General features: G+C 38.5%; 1 protein-coding gene across 3 annotated transcripts; it reads right to left on the bottom strand.

Moving 5' to 3' along the window:
* Positions 1–1,204: 1,204 nt before the first annotated feature.
* Positions 1,205–14,235, bottom strand: LOC144536067 (NACHT, LRR and PYD domains-containing protein 3-like). Of its 3 annotated transcripts, none has more exons than XM_078278970.1 (11): positions 11,791–14,235; positions 11,296–11,454; positions 10,870–10,983; positions 10,482–10,573; positions 8,227–10,036; positions 6,170–6,343; positions 5,583–5,756; positions 5,118–5,291; positions 3,357–3,530; positions 2,781–2,954; positions 1,205–2,503 (listed from the first exon to the last, which is right to left on the bottom strand). In XM_078278970.1, exons 2-11 carry the CDS (start codon positions 11,421–11,423, stop codon positions 2,485–2,487), a joined length of 3,033 nt encoding a protein of 1,010 aa, XP_078135096.1. In that variant the 5' UTR covers positions 11,424–11,454; positions 11,791–14,235; the 3' UTR covers positions 1,205–2,484. The 3 variants fall into 3 exon arrangements, with proteins under 3 accessions (XP_078135096.1, XP_078135095.1, XP_078135098.1); XM_078278969.1 differs by having other exon boundaries at positions 11,296–11,433; XM_078278972.1 differs by lacking the exons at positions 11,296–11,454; positions 11,791–14,235 and having other exon boundaries at positions 10,482–10,587; positions 10,870–10,960.
* Positions 14,236–14,281: the final 46 nt, after the last annotated feature.

Raw genomic sequence — 14,281 nt, 5'->3', positions numbered from 1 at the left:
ACAAAAAAGCACCTATGTCAGAAACCAGATGTAGTAAAACTAACCTGTATATTATATGAATAATTTTTCAAGAAAGAAAATGAGCAAATTGTGCAATCAATTATCACATAAAAAGTAGGGCTGTCAAAAATAATTTCGATTAATTAATCTGAGAAAAAATAACGCGTTAAAAAAAATAACGCAGATTAATCCATTCCATGATATTGACGTTTGACCCGGAGCCGTTCTAGCCACCATTGGACTAACGTTAGCCTACCGCTAGCTAGTAGCTGGATTTTTTTGCTTTTGTCGTTCAACAGCAATTTACTAGTGAAATAAGTTATTGTTATTGTTACATTATTATTAAACATTTAATTTTGACCATATGGCCTTGGCAATAAACAAGCTGTTCTTTAATGTCACCAACTGTTGTTTAGTACCCTTTTTTTTCTTTTCTTTTTTTACTTTCTTAAAAAGTATCGGTTCAGGCACCGTTAATTATGTATGCGATTAATTAATCACAGAGTATGTAATTAATTAGATTACATTTTTTTATCGATTGACAGCCCTAATAAAAAGTGATTTAACAAACAAGATATATACGTTTTAAGCAAATATCTGCCAATTCATGTTGTGTGAAGAAGTCACAATATTGGAAAAAAAATTAATTAGGTAATACAACTCAAAGTGCTTTACACTCAGAGTAAGAAATGCAAACAAATGAATTATTTTGGTCAATGACTTGAGTAATTTTAGTCACATTCTGGATCATCCCACATGAGCAACTTTGATCAGATAGTGACTGTAAATATTCACGCTGAATAACACTGCACTGCCCAAGTGCCCATGAGCCACAGAGTGACCTGCTGGCTTAAAGGCTGTAAAAAAGGAAGCGTGATGATGACTGGCCTGTGTGTTGTCTGTCCTGCTGAACGGTCTGAGTCTGAGGACGAGATACGGCTGTTTCGAAATAAACCAGCCGAGGTAGAGCGAGGGTGTGTTAGTGACTCTGCAAACTAAACACACAAAAAGCTGCTTCCTTCATGGAAAACAAACAAAGAAGAAATCTAATTTTTTTTTTGTATGTCCTCAAAACTGATTCAATTATTTAGATTCTGTAGTATACATTATGTATGTACAAAATGGGCCTCATTTACACCAACATTCAGGACATTTATATTTATAGAGGATGGACTGTGGAATTGAAATCAAATGAGAAGTAAAATGGGATTTAAATATTAGGATTTATTTATTTTCTGCATTAATACAAACTGTCCAAACATAAACTTTAGGGCTGGGTACATTATTTACATTGTGCTGCAAGGCACAAAATAATAAGTGTGTGCATTACCATTTTATTTCAATGCATTACAGCATACAGTGCTGGGAATAGTTTATTATTTTTGCTTAATCAAGAATAATGAAATGGTAAAATAAGTTTTGTTAGTACAGTTTGTTCTAAACCACATCAATAATGCACATGGGTATTATATCACAAATATCAGAAGGTACTCTGATGAATTATCTGGGTATTTCAGTTACCTACATATATGAATATTGATTTCATGCTTAATATTGAATCTATATTGAATTGAATCCCCTGCCAATACACAGCCCTAACAAATGTGCATGACATTACACTAATACACTTAGACTACTACACTAAGACACTAGAGTTTAAAGTTTAATATTATTTTTTGCTGATTCATTTGCAAACTTGTGCAACAAGTTGTAAAAATGTTCAGCTTTAAGACTGCAACGGCTTTTTCAAAATCCAGAGAAACTTGACTAAAAGCTACTCTGATCAAAATGTTTATATTAACAATGGCTCAAATGACAATGTGGAAATGAAAGGGGTTGTTCACAGTGACAAAGCCTTGGATAATTATCAACAGACTGCAGACATTTTTTGTAAAAACAAAACAAAAAAGCAAATTTAAATAGAATCTTTCACTAATAACAATGATACATGTTTGGAGTCTGTACTTTTAACTGACTTGTTCTTATTCTTAACCAATTATATTATTAAAAGTCTGCTGATACTCAGTGTTTTTACAAAAACAAGAGACAGAATGGTGTTTTAGTTTATAGACTTAAGTGAGCTTTGATTAAATCCACACTTTCTACTTGTTTTATCTTCTTGTCCAGGTGGAGGAGTTGAATGAGTGTGGAGCAGAAGAAGTGGAAGAGTCTTAGTGTGTCTGTAGAGACTGTGTAAAAGGACAGAGCAGCAGCAGAGCAGTCCAAATACACTGATGATACAGATCCAGAGGAACACACAGTGATGATGATGATGATGATGATGATGATGATGATGATGATGATGATGATGATGATGATGATGGTGGTGGTGGTGGACAGTGGAGCTGATCTCAGAGCAGTTCAAGACTGCAGCACTAAGAGTCAGCCCAGTAACATGTCCCAGTCAGCGCTGAGGCTGCTTAACCTCTCTGGATCATCAGGACACAGGTTAGCCTCTCAACACATCCACCTTTCTGATTACTGTTAGTGAGTAAACTTCCATCTGATGAAAGAAGGAAACAACAGAAGTGATAAATAAGTGTTTACAGAGACTCCCTTCATCAGCTGTCAGTCAGTGATGCAGCACATTCAGTATAAAGACCAGCAGGGACTTCAGTCCGGTTGTGTAGCTTCCTTTCTGGTCTCATGTTAACATTTTGGAGTGAACACACTGAGCTTGAAGCTCACAGACCTGCAGAGATGTTGGACATCAATTCTGTTGACTGTGCAAATTTCAGTACAATGCAATACAATGACAATGACTCCAACCCTCTACTGACCTCAGAGTCTCCAGTTTACAGTGTGAACTCTTCTTCAGATCACTCAGTAGCTTAACTCCTAAATCCTGCAGCGCGTTTCCTCTCAGATCCAGCTCTCTTACATGGGAGGGGTTAGACTTTAGAGCTGAGGCCAGAGAAGCACAGCTGATCTCTGACAAACTGCAGGAACTCAATCTGAAAAAGGAATACATGAAAAAGATAAATATCAATTTATAATCCAATGATATGTGTTGAGGGTTTTTAAATTAGCGACAGATTTGAGTGCCTTTGTCATTGTGTTGTGCATCATCATAATGTCAGCATTCTATAGAACTCATCCAAATGTATAGCTAGTTTATTAACTCCCCAAGAATTTTGAACAAAAATACATAAGGAACTGGACTACACACAGATGTGAAAACTAAAGAACATGACATTCTCTAGTTAATTTAGTAAATTTAGTACGAGAAACATGAAAATATGAAGAAAAAGTAAAATTAATAACTTTATGGATATAAGTCATGTATGTGCATAATTAGGTTAAATTGTTAATTAAACATATAAGATCTATAATAGTAACAGAGTTAGTAAACTGACCCCAGAGTCTCCAGTTTACAGTGTGGACTCTCCAGAAAACCACACAGCAGCTTCACTCCTGAATCCTTTAGCTCGTTGTTTCTCAGCTCCAGCTCCCTCAGATGAGAGGGGTTGGACTTCAGAGCTGAAGCCAGAGAAGAACAGCTGACCGCTGACAAACTGCAGCGCCACAATCTGAATAAAGAATCAGTGATGTAACTTATATGTATGTGATGTAAGACAATGTTCCTGCTTGAAATCATTCAACCAACACAACGGCTGGTTGACTCAACATCCAAAAGTTTCCAAAGATAACAAATATTTCATAATGAATTTGGGGAAAATATGAAGAAACGACATCTACAATATTATTTTAAGAATGGTGGAGTCCTAAAATCAAAGGATCTTCAGTTCAAACTATTTAGTCAGTACAAGCAATCATATACTGTATTTGTTACATTTGATACATTTGTTATTGTCTGATAGATGAAATAGAGATTATTTATTGTAGTTATGTATTATTTATTTTCATTCCTTTAATGCCAAAAATACCCGGATGTCGTACTGATTCGGAGAAAATCTCCAGTATCCCTCGGTCCAGTCTATCTCTCCTATTGTATTCCACAATGCAAAGCGCCACAACAACCACAACAACCACAACACCCACAATAACCACAACAACTGTGGATTGCTGTTGCGGCCAATAACTGGGAACTTTTTACAATGTTTGGGTGCTATTTCATCACTAAATTCACTTCTGATACTTTTTTATGCGGAAATCAACTATGTAGAGCTGGAATATGGGCAGTTTTACGAAAATTGACAGCTAATTGCGAATTTGCTCCGACGGTGACGGAGTTCAGAAGCTCAACAGTCTGATGTGACAGCCGGCGGGTGCCTGTCGGGGTCACTGGCTGGCCACCCGGCCTGTCCACCTGGCCTGTCCACCTTCATAGACCCCGCTGTGAGCTTGCTGGAGCTCTATCAGGAGATTTGCGGACAAGAGGCGTGTATTTCCCCGATAGTTTGTTTAAAAAACACAACACACATATCCATCCATCAAGCTTGCTCGCTGGCCAGGCTGTCACTCACACATACCGTCCACCGAGCAGACAGAGGCGAAGGAGAACAGCGTCTGACAGGGCAAAGAGATACTGTCTCTCTTTGACAGTCTTGTAAATAAATTATAACATGTACATACATTACATGTAATATTTTAGTTCATAATAAGTGTGTGTATTTGCTTATTTCACATAAATAAAGATGTTAGAAATTGAGTTTCAGTTTCTTAAATTTTCAGGATCTTATAAAGTAAACAAAACAAAAAAATGCAAAGCTCAATAAGTTATATTTTTTCATTTACAATGGTGCTGTGAGTTATTGTTTTTTTGCCCAGTGCTTTAAGAGCTTGTTCAAAGGCTCAGCCTGGCTTAGCATACTCCAGAATAAAACGATTTAACTGTTTCATACTGCATACTATTGATGAACGCAGTATGCAGTAGGTACTGAATACTGCAGTCGTCTGGAGTATGTAGTAGGCGATTACGAAAATGGCCAGTGTGTTCTTTGAATTAGAAGACAGAGGGCCCTGTATTAAAAATAACTCTGATAACTGCTTATAAATTTAGATTTAGATTAATTTGGTTTATTTAATTTTGTTCCAATGAAGGTGGTGCCACAAACTAATTAGTGCAAAACTTTAATTCTAAAGTAGTCATTCTGCTACAATGTACAGCATTCATCCACCCAACCTCAGCACAGAAGTAAAAAATGGTGTCTGACCTCAGAGTCTTCAGTCTACAGTATGGTCTCTCCAGAAAACCACATAGCAGCTTCACTCCTGAATCATGCAGGCAGTTTTCACTCAGGTCCAATTCGCTCAGATGGGAGGGGTTGTTCTTCAGAGCTGAGGCCAGAGAAGCACAGCTGATCTCTGACAAATTGCAGCATCTCAATCTGAATAGAGAATACACATTTTAATGTTTAATAATTTGCTCAGATTGAAGGTTTATAATGTAGAAGTATAGAAAATGGAAACTCTAAACACCTGAACCTAAAAGGATGCAGGTTAAGATTTTGAATTTGTTCCTCAATATTGCTCTGCTACAGTCAATGGACTAAACCAAAACTTTAGCATTAAGACTCAGTGTGGATCAGTATAATATCAGCCTCATGTCTGCAGTTTAGTGTCACCAAAACTTTCACATCATATTACTCTCAGCACAGAAGTAAAAAAGGTTGTCTGACCCCAGAGTCTTCAGTCTACAATGTGGACTCTCCACAAGATCACACAGCAGTTTTGCACCAGAATCACTCAGACTGATTTTATTCAGGTCCAGCTGCTTCAGATGGGAGGGGTTGGACTTCAGAGCTGAGGCCAGAGAAGCACATTCAACCTCTGTCAAACTGCCACCACTCAATCTGAATAAAGAAAAAAATAATGTAGATAAAAATCCATTTATAATCCAATAGATGTGTTCAGGTTTTAAATGTGTAGCTTAACATGACTATGTCCTAATCAATGAGCTTTTCATTAAAATGAGTGGAGTGACTTTGTTATTGTGTTACTGTGAATCATCATAATGTCCACCTTCTACAGACATCATCCAAGTATCACCACAACATTTGTACACCTATTCATGTCAACACAGCTTTATAGCATTCTGCTGATTCTAAAGTTTCTTTAACAAACACAAGTTGTTTGTGTCTGCAAACAAAATTGTGTCCAAGAAACATGAAAATATGAATAAATAATAATAATAAAAAATAAGTTAGGTTAAATTGTTCATAAAACTTATATATCTATTATAGTAACAGAGGGTCGGTGAACTGACCTCAGAGTCTCCAGTTTACATTGTGGACTCTCCAGTCCAGCAGACAGATGTTTCACTCCTGAATGCAACACCTGGAGGAAGCTCAGCTCCAGCTCTCTCAGATGGGAGGGGTTGAAATTCAGAGCTGCGACCAGAGAAGCACAGCCGACCTCTGACAAACTGCAGCCCCCCAACCTAAAAAAAGAATGATGTAGAAAAAAATCTATATACAATTCAATCAGATGTTTGTGTGTTGAAAATGATTGCTGACCTAATCAATGACTGTTTACCTAAAGTGAGCAACTTTGTCATTGTGTTTTTGTGGATCATTATAATGTCAGCCTTCTAGAGACATCATCCAAATGTCACCACAACATTCATACACATATTCATGTCAATAGAGATTAATAACAGGCTTCTGATTTCAGTCAAGTCTGGGATTAGAGGATCAATACTATATTGATCCTTTAAATAGCTGTGTGTGTTCTGAAGGATCAATATCAAATCAGACATGTTGGACTAAAAACACTGTTCATTATTTCATTTATTACATATTATTATTATATTACACACACTTGGCCAGTGTGAATGCAAATGGCAAAACCGGTTTTGGTGGAGAGTAGTTAGTAGAACTGTTTAGAATTGGGCTGTTCCTATAACTACATTCGGTAACTACTTGGTCGGAAAGAGGCTTTAGACCAAAGATCGATGATCAACTTTGTGGTTATATCTAGGGATGCTAATTAAGAATTTTTTTTCAAACATTCAACTGTGTAAGTAAACAAACAAAACAACTTTAAGTGGAGGGGGATTAAAAAATGCAATGCTGTGTGTGTGAACTGAGCGATAAATTTGTGTTTAGATGTGTGGCAAAATCCATCAGTGTTTAGAAAGGAGTTTTCTTTGGGAATCAGCCCTGATAGAACCAAACTCCATCCAGAAAACAAGCATTTTAAAATTTGTTTGAGTGTCATCTTGCCGACAGACCTGATAAGTATGAATTCAGACTTCTTACAAATCAGCATCATGATGTTGTTATTTCGGCATACTTTTTATCTGTTTGTTGCAATTAAAAAACGGCACAATCTGTAGGCTACTTCAAGTCGCGCTGGAAGTGGCAGATATCAGACGTAACGTTTCCTTCCTGGGGAAGGCAGTACACATTAGCGTGCTTTTTGCTCCACCAGGTGATATGACGCTGTTTAACTTCCCGATGTATCAGTGACTTCCACACCAGGTACTAAGCAGCAATAGTGGTTATTTTGGCCTCATGATGACGGAAAGAAACGTTGTTTGTGCCTACAGCTCTACACTGGCGGGTAGGCCTATGTGAGTAGCGCGAGTTACGCGATAAACACAAATGATCCAAATATGATTCGATGCCGCTTCCAAAATCGAAAAAAACTTGAATTTGAAAACAAACATTGGTTGCCATGGTGAACTCTTCATTCCGTGGGAACTATGATGTTACTTTTAATTTTGATTTTGATTTTAGACTATACACTGTAGTTTAAAAATGTTAAAACAATGCTGATCTGGGTTAGGCAGAACAATTGTATCAATACTGTTAGACCCAATCAATATTGGGTCTAACATATCCTTCTCTATGCTATGTGAACAGCCCAATTGGTTCATATGGGCGCCTAAAGAAAGCAAGAGGCGCTTCCGCACCCAGTGTGAACCCGGCGTTAAGCATAGTGGTAAAACAATCAGGTATTACATGTATGTGTGATTATATGAGACACTTTGCAACACTAACTAACTTAACCACATTCACTGATAACTGTATAATACTGCTATAAGTTATAATGAAATGCTGCTGTGATAAAAACTAAAACAATCTCTAAAGTCCTTCATATGTTTTATCAAGTTTGCATGTACCTCCATTATACAAAGAAGGATAAATACTGTAGAAGAGAAAACTGTAATATCCATTGGATATAATTATATAATAACTGTTTATTAACAAAAACACAAGTAACAAAATACAACGTTAAAAAAACAATGTTATAAATATGTTTGAGGAACTAAATGTCTAATCTACACTGATTTATAATGTTAATCACATCTGGACTTACCGAGCCTTTCTGCAATTCCTCACAGCTGGAATCAGTCTCTGTCGTCCATCCGATGTTGTGTTGTACTTCTGCAGGTCCAACTCATCCAGAACCTCCTCTGACATCTGCAGCATGTAGGCCAGAGCTGAGCAGTGGATCTCAGAGAGTTTCTTCTCTGATCTGTTCTCTGACTTCAGGAACTGTTGGATCTCCTGCTGTACTGAGTGGTCGTTCATCTCCGTCAGACAGTGGAAGATGTTGATGTTTCTGTCAGGAGAGACCTCATAATTGTTCATCTCCTTGAGGTTGTTGATGGCTCTCTGGATGATTTCTGGACTGCTGTCTGTCTGACCCAGCAGGCCACGTAAGAGTCTCTGGTTGGACTCCAGAGAGAGGCCATGAAGGAAGCGGGAAAACAGGTCCAGGTGGCCATTTTTACTTTCAAGGGATTTCTCCATGGCTCTCTTAAGGAAGGCATCCAGGGATGAGTCACTGTTGTTGGATTTCCAGTCTTTCCCAAGGAAGTCCTCCAGTACCTCAGTGTCGCTGTTAGTGTAACAGTGGTGCATATAGACTGCAGCTAGAAACTCTTGAATGCTCAGATGAACAAAGCAGTAGACTGTTTTATCGAAGATCACACGCTCTCTTTTGAAGATCTCTGTACAAACTCCTGAGTACACCAAGGCCTCTGTAACATCAAGACCACACCGCTGCAAGTCTTCTTGGTAGAACATTATGTTTCCTTTCTGTAGCTGCTCAAATGCCAGCCTACCCAGCTTCAGAAGAAATTCCCTGTCAGCCTCCGTCAGCTCCTGTGGACTCTTTTTATGTTTCTTATCATACTTCTGATTCTTCCTCTTTGTCTGAACCAAAAGGAAGTGTGAGTACATGTCAGTCAGCGTTTTGGGCAGGTCTCCTCTCGAGTCTGTAGTTAACATGTGGAGAAGAACAGTAGCGGTGATCCAGCAGAAGACTGGGAGCAGACACATGATGTTGAGGCTCCTGCATGTCTTGATGTGTGAGATGATTGTGCTGGACAGCTCTCCACGTACTCTCCTCCTGAAGTACTCATCCTTCTGGGGGTCAGTGAAGCCTCGTACTTCTGTTACCCTGTCAACACATTCAGGAGGGATCTGATTGGCTGCTGCAGGTCGGGTAGTTATCCAGATGAGAGCCGAGGGAAGCAGGTTCCCCTTGATGAGGTTTGTCAACAGCACGTTGACTGATGACTTCTGTGTGACATCAGACATAACCTTCCTGTTCTTAAAATCCAGTGTAAGTCTGCTTTCATCCAGGCCGTCAAAGATGAACAGAACTTTACAGCCAGCGAGATGCTCTGCTGTGACCTCCTGTAATGCTGGATGGAAAACGTGGAGCAGCTTGAGAAGACTGTACTGCTCATCTTTGATCAAGTTCAGCTCCCTGAAAGAAAGCGGAATCACCAGACTGATATCTTGGTTTTCCAAACCCTCTGCCCAGTCCAGAGTGAACTTCTGCACTGAGAAGGTTTTTCCAACGCCAGCAACACCGTTCATCAGAACAACCCTGATTCGTTTCTGTTGGTCAGGTAAGGCCTCAAAGATGTCATGGCACTTGATTGGAGTGTCATTGAGGATCATCATCTTGGAAGCTGTCTCAAGCTGCACTACCTCATGTTGGGTATTAACCTCTTCACTCTGTCCCTCTGTAATGTAGACCTCAGTGTAGATACTGTTGAAAGATGTTTTACTTCTTGTATCACTAGTTCCTTCAGTCACACATTCACTTCCTTCAGTCACATGTTTATATATCCTCTTCAGACTGATCTTATATCTATGCTGACCACCAATCACTAGAAAAAGGACAAAGGTGAAAGACAAAACAAGAAAAAGAAAAGTTGACAATCTGGTGATTATTTTTATTACCAATATGAAAACGATTAATATAAGAACATACAAAGAAGTAATACTTTTATGTGAAGCAGCAGCAAAAGGTAAGGTTTGTTTACATCAGCAGCAGTAAGTTAACAAAGCTCTGGTGTGACACTAAAATAAAGCTGATATCTGAAAGTACAGACAGGAACACAGGAAAAGTGAAACAGAGCAGATACTGTATGTTTGCTGGAGCAGGTAATGTAGCAGGTAAAAGGTATGCAGGTAAATTCCAGTTGGACTTAAAATTAAAGGATATTTATAATGATGTTGAATGGTCGTACTGATGAAGGAACACATGTCACTGTATTATAACAACAGTCGTGTTTTCAGACACGAAGACATTAGATAGATATAGAGACTTACTTTGTAAAATGCTGGTCTGACTAGTTGTCTGTAGTCTTGTTCTGGATCTGGATGGCTGTTGCTCCACAGAATCATTCCTCCTCATCTTCTTTCTGTGAAGACATTGCTTTATAACTAAATGATTTGTTGATTGTTGTTGAAAATATCAAGCTTTGGCCAAAGCTCAGATGTTCACAGAAAACAGTAAAATTGCCGCAACAGTTCTGTTTGAATCAAGTCTGTAATGAAAATGAAAGAAAAATGAAATGGTAAACCCCAGAAAACATCCATCTTAGTTTGAAACAGTATCTGCACTATTATTGCATCATAAATATTAATCCAGAACATGTTGTCTCCATCAACACATCATCTTTCATCAGAGCAGCTTACAGTAAAAACAGTTTCTTACTTTGTGCCTGAAGGTCCAGGTTCATTACTGAAGAATGGAGGTTCCACTATGGACCGGTCACTCCTCATAGACAGACAGCCAGATAATACAGACTCTGCTCTCCTGTACTGAACTCTGCAAACACCAAGATGTTATTATTCATATGAATCCTTGATTAATTACTCTTTCTAAATCTATATAGGAAGCTCTACATACACAAACTACTTCTACTGTCAATAATTAGGAGGATTCAGATATTGTAATAGTCCCCTTCGATTAGATTACAGCTTGTCTAGTTGACTGACAGTCGTCACAGATAGGCTACTAAAGAGGAAGATGGCACAAAGGATTTCTCTTTATCACAAAAAGTTTGTCAAAGTTTTGTATATAGCAAATGAACTTTAGTGGACAATAGAAACACAAAATCATTAGTAGCAGTTCTCTTACTTTGTGCCTGAGGGTCCAGGTTCATTACTGAAGAATGGAGGTTCCACTATGGACCGGTTACTCCTCATAGACAGGCAGCTGGATAATACAGACTCTGCTCTGTTCTCCTCTTCCTCCGAATCACTCATCTTCTCAAGTCTGAGAGGTAAACCAGTAACACTGGAATTACGTACATATTATAATAAAGTCAGAACTCTATAACTTTTTTATTAGTTTAATAAGACGGGTTTTTTTTTGCCATCACAATGATAATAGACTTGTTTAAATCCAACAGACTTCAGACAGACAGACCACATGGCTGCTTGCTCTCCATTTTGACTGTGATGCTCAAACCAGGAAAAGTAGATAACATTTGAAGACATCATGTTGGGCTCTAAGGACACTAATTTCGTATCTGGTAGGTATTTTTCAATTATATAATTAAACAATTAATCAGAAAAACATCACAGTAATCAGTAATGAGAGTAATCATGTAGGCCAAGTATTAACACTCACCCTGCCTCAGACGTCCTGTGTCCTAATGCTCTGTCGAGTTTAAAATGGAGTCTGAACAAACCTAATTCATACTTTCATTTTCAGTTTCCTTGCACCTCCTCCCTTTGTATTCATAGGATATTATGAGTGTGTGTGTTTAACGACAAAGAAAGTAAATAAATAAAAAATAAACTTTGCCTACATCACATTATTAGTTTGTAATAACTCTGGTTTAAAGTCCATCTACTTCACACCAAGCACTCACCCACTTTACTAGAACGGTATCTATCTCGTTTTTACTTCACATACACTGTAAACGTGAATATCTGACAAACATTGGATTATCCAAGTATGCTGTAGTGTATAATACACTGTGAACATACTGTTATATCCACCGCCTAGCTACAGTCACAGATATGACGTGACTGTCTTTACTAAAACAGTTATTTTCCAGTAAATCTGTACTGTGCTCACTGGGGCTGGGTATCGCCAAAGCACTATTGCTTTTAGCAATATATACTGTATAAAATATGTTTGTTTGATGGATAATATCCATTTCCAGATCATAACTTTAACTGCATGTTAACTTCCACAGTCAATACCTTAAACATTAATGTGAATGAGCTCATATGAGGAATATGACTGAATGTCTGAAAGCCTGAAAGCAATTAACCACTGTCGCCACTAGCCTGATGAAACTCCTTTAATGTGTCCACTCAGTAGAGGGAAGTCTAACTGTTAAAGAAATTGAACCTTTAAAAAAACTATATGCCTCAAATAAATATCATTTTATATATTACATGACTGGAATAGGAGGAAATAGCATATTGAGGTTTGAGAGTATACAACAAGTCAGAATGATATGCTTCCACTTTACATTTGGGGTCACAAAGGCGTCCAGTAAAGCTACTGCAGTTTGCATTTGATCTTAATCAGCCTTCGGTTCACAAGACAATTCTAAGAAATGCAGCAGACTAATGGGGCAATTAGGAGGAACATGAGACAAATGTTTGTTGTAATGTACAAGAGATGTGTTCCACTCCAATTAGGCCTCAGTGGTTACTGGCTGTGCACCAGGAAATGGAAATGCTACTCTTTCCTACATGATTTATTCTGCACTTAAATTAAAGACAACATTTTTAACCCCCTAAAAAGCACCCTGTTTTTGGTGCACAAATAGTCTAAGTTAAATGGGATGTTGTTGAACCATTTTGATCAAAGTCATGATCCTGGTCTCTTCTGAAAGTCAACTGTTTGAATTTTACAAACAAAAAGTCAGAAGTTATATTGGACCAAATCTAAGCTCGATGGTGTTTTAGCCCCCAACGTCGACTACAAGGTAGCGCTGCGACCGTTGACTTCAAGGCACCTAACCCATTGACATATATAAAATGGACCAACAGATCCCGTTGCTCTGGACGGAGACCAGTGAAGGCTATTAGAAGCACTTTTCCGGTGATGGCTGAGCGTAACCGCGCAGTCTCCAACTGAGAGAGACGACGTAAATGTGACGTGAGCAACCTGTCTGAAAGTTGTAAGTCTTCTGGTAGCTGTGCCAAGAGAAATCTCAATTATTCCCAATTTTGCAGAGATGGCGAGTGTAGGTATATGTAAGGAGATAACATAGGCACAGGCTAATTACTGCTAACTAAAATGCTAGTTAACATTAGTAATTAAACTTAAACAGCTAACGTAAGTCCAAACTGCCTGCGAGCTTCTCCTGTACTATACGGTATTTCCTCTACTATGCGACCATAAGTCGCGTGGTTATGACACAATCGTTAGCCTATTTTTACAAAAACGTCTGCTACGGAGCCATAACGTGAGATACAAGGTAATGGAGCCTTTTATACATTGTCGTGTTTCTTTAGAAATAAACAATGGACAAATAGAGTCTTTAAACGCTTCAGATGTAAAGTTATTCGCTGTCAAAGTGGCGCCAAAATGAATGGCAGTCAATGGAATGCTAACGGGAGGTGATGGCTTGGTAGCATCAAAATGGCGCCTTAGGAGCTATGCATTCCGAGGAGAAGCTTACCCCCTTGACCTAACCCTAGCCATTGCCTAATCCTAGTGCCTTCCAGGCAGCGCTGCCTGGAAGGTGAAGTTGGGGACTTAAAACACCAAACACCCAAATGTAAAGAGGCCCAAAGTTGCCTTTCACCTCTATTTTGTTTAAATTTTACAGTTCTGTTTTATGTATGTAATGCTGCTACAAAACAAGCGCCTGTGGGCCCTGTGATATTACAATCTTAAAATGGTTCACCCGAAATAGGTTTTGCGTTTTCAATTGATGAGGATTCACTTAGATGCTGCCAACCCAAATAGAATAACCACTTCCACTAGAAACAAACATATTAAAAACCACAGAACGTTTCACGGGGAAAAGCACAAAAGCAGCTATTCACTTTCTTGCAGAGATCGATACCACTCTCATGTCTGTACCGCAAATACGATGTCTCAGCCAGCTGCTGGTTAGCTTAGCTTAGCATAAAGACTGGAAACGGGGGAA

This window comes from Sander vitreus, chromosome 21 (assembly GCF_031162955.1).
Source record: "Sander vitreus isolate 19-12246 chromosome 21, sanVit1, whole genome shotgun sequence".
Taxonomy (NCBI): domain Eukaryota; kingdom Metazoa; phylum Chordata; class Actinopteri; order Perciformes; family Percidae; genus Sander; species Sander vitreus.
This window is presented reverse-complemented; position numbering and strand designations above follow the sequence as displayed.

What these genes read in the sequence shown, in the direction of transcription:
- LOC144536067 (XM_078278970.1), bottom strand. Translation starts at nt 11,423, where the DNA reads ATGAGTGATTCGGAGGAAGAGGAGAACAGAGCAGAGTCTGTATTATCC. An exon ending in CCTGGACCCTCAGGCACAAA is followed by an intron (nt 10,984 to 11,295) that starts GTAAGAGAACTG and finishes TGGTGTTTGCAG; the next exon opens with AGTTCAGTACAGGAGAGCAG. An exon ending in TGTAAACTGGAGACTCTGAG is followed by an intron (nt 5,757 to 6,169) that starts GTCAGTTCACCG and finishes TTCTTTATTCAG; the next exon opens with ATTGAGTGGTGGCAGTTTGA.